The 2,463-nt window shown below is 54.7% G+C and overlaps 1 protein-coding gene across 1 annotated transcript in view; it reads left to right on the top strand.

The window, feature by feature from the left end:
* Positions 1-791: 791 nt before the first annotated feature.
* Positions 792-2,463, top strand: part of GGT7 (gamma-glutamyltransferase 7) — a gene marked incomplete at its 5' end in the record, with an annotated part of 16,257 nt that continues 14,585 nt past the window's right edge. The window contains 2 exons of the mRNA XM_009872829.1: positions 792-915; positions 1,160-1,386. Of these exons, the coding sequence (XP_009871131.1) occupies positions 792-915; positions 1,160-1,386 (351 nt within the window). The remainder of the gene's footprint in view (positions 916-1,159; positions 1,387-2,463) is intronic.

The following is a 2,463-nucleotide window of genomic DNA, read 5'->3' as shown; positions in this document are numbered from 1 at the left end:
GGGGAGCTGCACCCAGGAGATCTTCTTAAAGTCGTGGCAGGGACAGGGCTGGCAGCCCCTAGGGAAATAACTGCCTGCTGGAGATGCACAGTGGGGTGACATTGGATGCAGGTTTCCTTCTCCCTTACCCCAAACCTGGGAAATGTGTGGAGGGACAAGCTTCTTGTCTTTTCTGCTCTTCTTCCCACTATGAATGTGTGGAGCACTGTAGGCTGCACTGGCTCTTAGCAGCTCCCCCAGAAATTCATCCAGGAGTCACTGAGCCACTCGGTCCCATTCGGAGCCTGACAGGGCCAGACATGTCCCCACGTGTGTGTCCCCAGGTGTGCTCGGCGCACAGGCAGGGCACACTCAGCCGGCCCCTCCCCACCACAAAGGCAGCGGCTGAGGCGAGCAGAGAGTCAAGGCATCTTTCAGAGCAAAAGAGAGACTTTCGTATCCTGCCGAACATTCTTTGCCATCCGGCGGGTGCCCAGCAAAACCCTGCCCCATTGCATTGGCCACCTTGGAGCTTGGCAAGCGGCTTGGTTTCGCAGCAAGCCTCAGAGGCTGGAGGAAGCAAGAAATTAAAGCAGAACCTTTCCTGAGCGGGTGGACGCCCCGAGGGCCTCCGGTTTTCAGGTTTGCTTCTCTCTGCCCTCACTTTGCCACGCTTCCGTAGAGGTATTTCTTGTGCCCAGGCCACGTGTCTTGCTTCGCTTGTTTTGCTCAGGTGCTTTAGCTCAAGCATAGCTCCACATAAGGCTGCTGGATTTTATCTTTTTTTCATATCTTAATTTCCTCTTCTTCAGTCCTGCCGTGTTTCAGAGACCTGTTTGCAAGCCACTGCTGTGGTAAGAACCCTTCCAAATGGAGCAGTAACTGTGGGCCCATCACTGAAGACTGATGAATGGACTGAACTGGAGCAAAATTCAGGTTTTTTGCCCCTCTTAATCTCCAGGGAAGTCAGTTTGGAGTAACTAGAGCTAAAGGAAGGAATCAGTGCAATGACCTAAAGCAGCATCTGAGCCAGAAAGTCTCTTGAGAGCTGGGATCAATAGGGAAGGTAATAGCCTTGCTGGAAGGGGCCCGGTGTAACGTTAGCGCTGGGTAAACACTGCAATAAGAGCCCCGTGTTGCTCAATAACTAACACTTGTTTTCTCCCTGCTGCCCACAAAGACCCAGACTCCTTCCTGAAGTCTGCGCGTCTCCAGCGCCTGCCCTCGTCCTCGTCAGAGATGGGGAGCCAGGACGTGTCCCCTCTCCGGGAGACCAGCAAGGATCCTTTCTCTGGGGACTGCAGCTGCCGACAGGATGGGCTGACTGTCATCATCACCGCCTGCCTGACCTTCGCCATGGGGGTCACGGTGGCCCTGATCATGCAGATCTACTTTGGGGACCCTCAGGTAAGACAAAACAGTGGCTTTGCACTCAAGTTTTGGCTCTGAAAGTAGGAGAAGCTCCCTAACTTCCCTCCTTGCCAGCAGTTTAGTGCGGTAGGTGCTAGCGAGCCCCTGCTGGTGTCACTGGGTGCTGAGTCCCTCTCTCTGATTCCACTTCAAATTGTCTCAAAATTTTTTTTTCTGCAGCTGGGGCTGGTGCTCAGAGAGGTGAGCTGGGCTCTTGGTGCCTGTCCTGCAACTGGGGCACGGGTGGCTGTGCCTGGCAGGTTTGTGAGTGCTGCCAGTGGGAAACGGGCAGCGCCGCTGCGGTGTCTCCAGCTGTGGTTTGAGCCAGATGTGAATGCTTTCAGAAAGCAATCCTTAGTTAAGCAGTCGGCATCTTTTGTACACCTCCACTCAGAGTTTTATGTGTCCGTATGCCCAGGCTCACCTCTGAAAGGATCCGTCCAGGACCAAGCAGGGGAATAGCTGGAAGCAGAGCTGAACCTCCTGCTAGTCCGTCCTGCAGACCAGCGCTAAATGCAAACCAAAGGCAGCCCGGCTGTGGGGTCATACCTTCCTGCAGGACATCTCCTGCCAAGTACAGCAGCCTGAGAAGGGCCAAGGGGGAGCCAGTAGTCACCATCATCTTCTCCGTATGCCACCCAGCAGAACAGAGCTGCCTGCAAGTCCACGTGAAAGAGATTTGCTTTTTTTTTAAAAAAATTACTCTTCTTTCACTGGCATGCAAAACGCAGCTGTTGGGAGCAGAGCAGCTTGGCCCTGCGGAGTGGGGAGGCTGTGCAAGTGCCCCTTCCCTGGCACTGCTGCAAGGGCTGGACCGTAGGGTTAAAACGAACCTCATAAAACTTCGTGTCACCACGCTAGTGCTGGCACCAGGGAAGGGTGAGAGCAAGCCGTGGTTTGGGGGGAGCTGCTGCGTTTTTGCAGCCATACTCTCATTTCCAGTGACTGCGTTGCTGCAGCGTGGTGACAGCACGCCGTCGGCCATTGCTCCCCAGGGTTAGTCTGACCTTGGTCTGGGGTTGTGGAGGAGATGTGGAGGAGAGTAGCATGTCTGCTGTGGAAAGCCACCTGAGC

Source organism: Apaloderma vittatum, unplaced genomic scaffold (genome assembly GCF_000703405.1).
Source record: "Apaloderma vittatum isolate BGI_N311 unplaced genomic scaffold, ASM70340v1 scaffold39737, whole genome shotgun sequence".
NCBI classification, from domain to species: Eukaryota; Metazoa; Chordata; class Aves; order Trogoniformes; family Trogonidae; genus Apaloderma; species Apaloderma vittatum.
The sequence above is the reverse complement of the archived record's forward strand: the minus strand, read 5'-3'. Positions and strand labels throughout refer to the sequence as shown.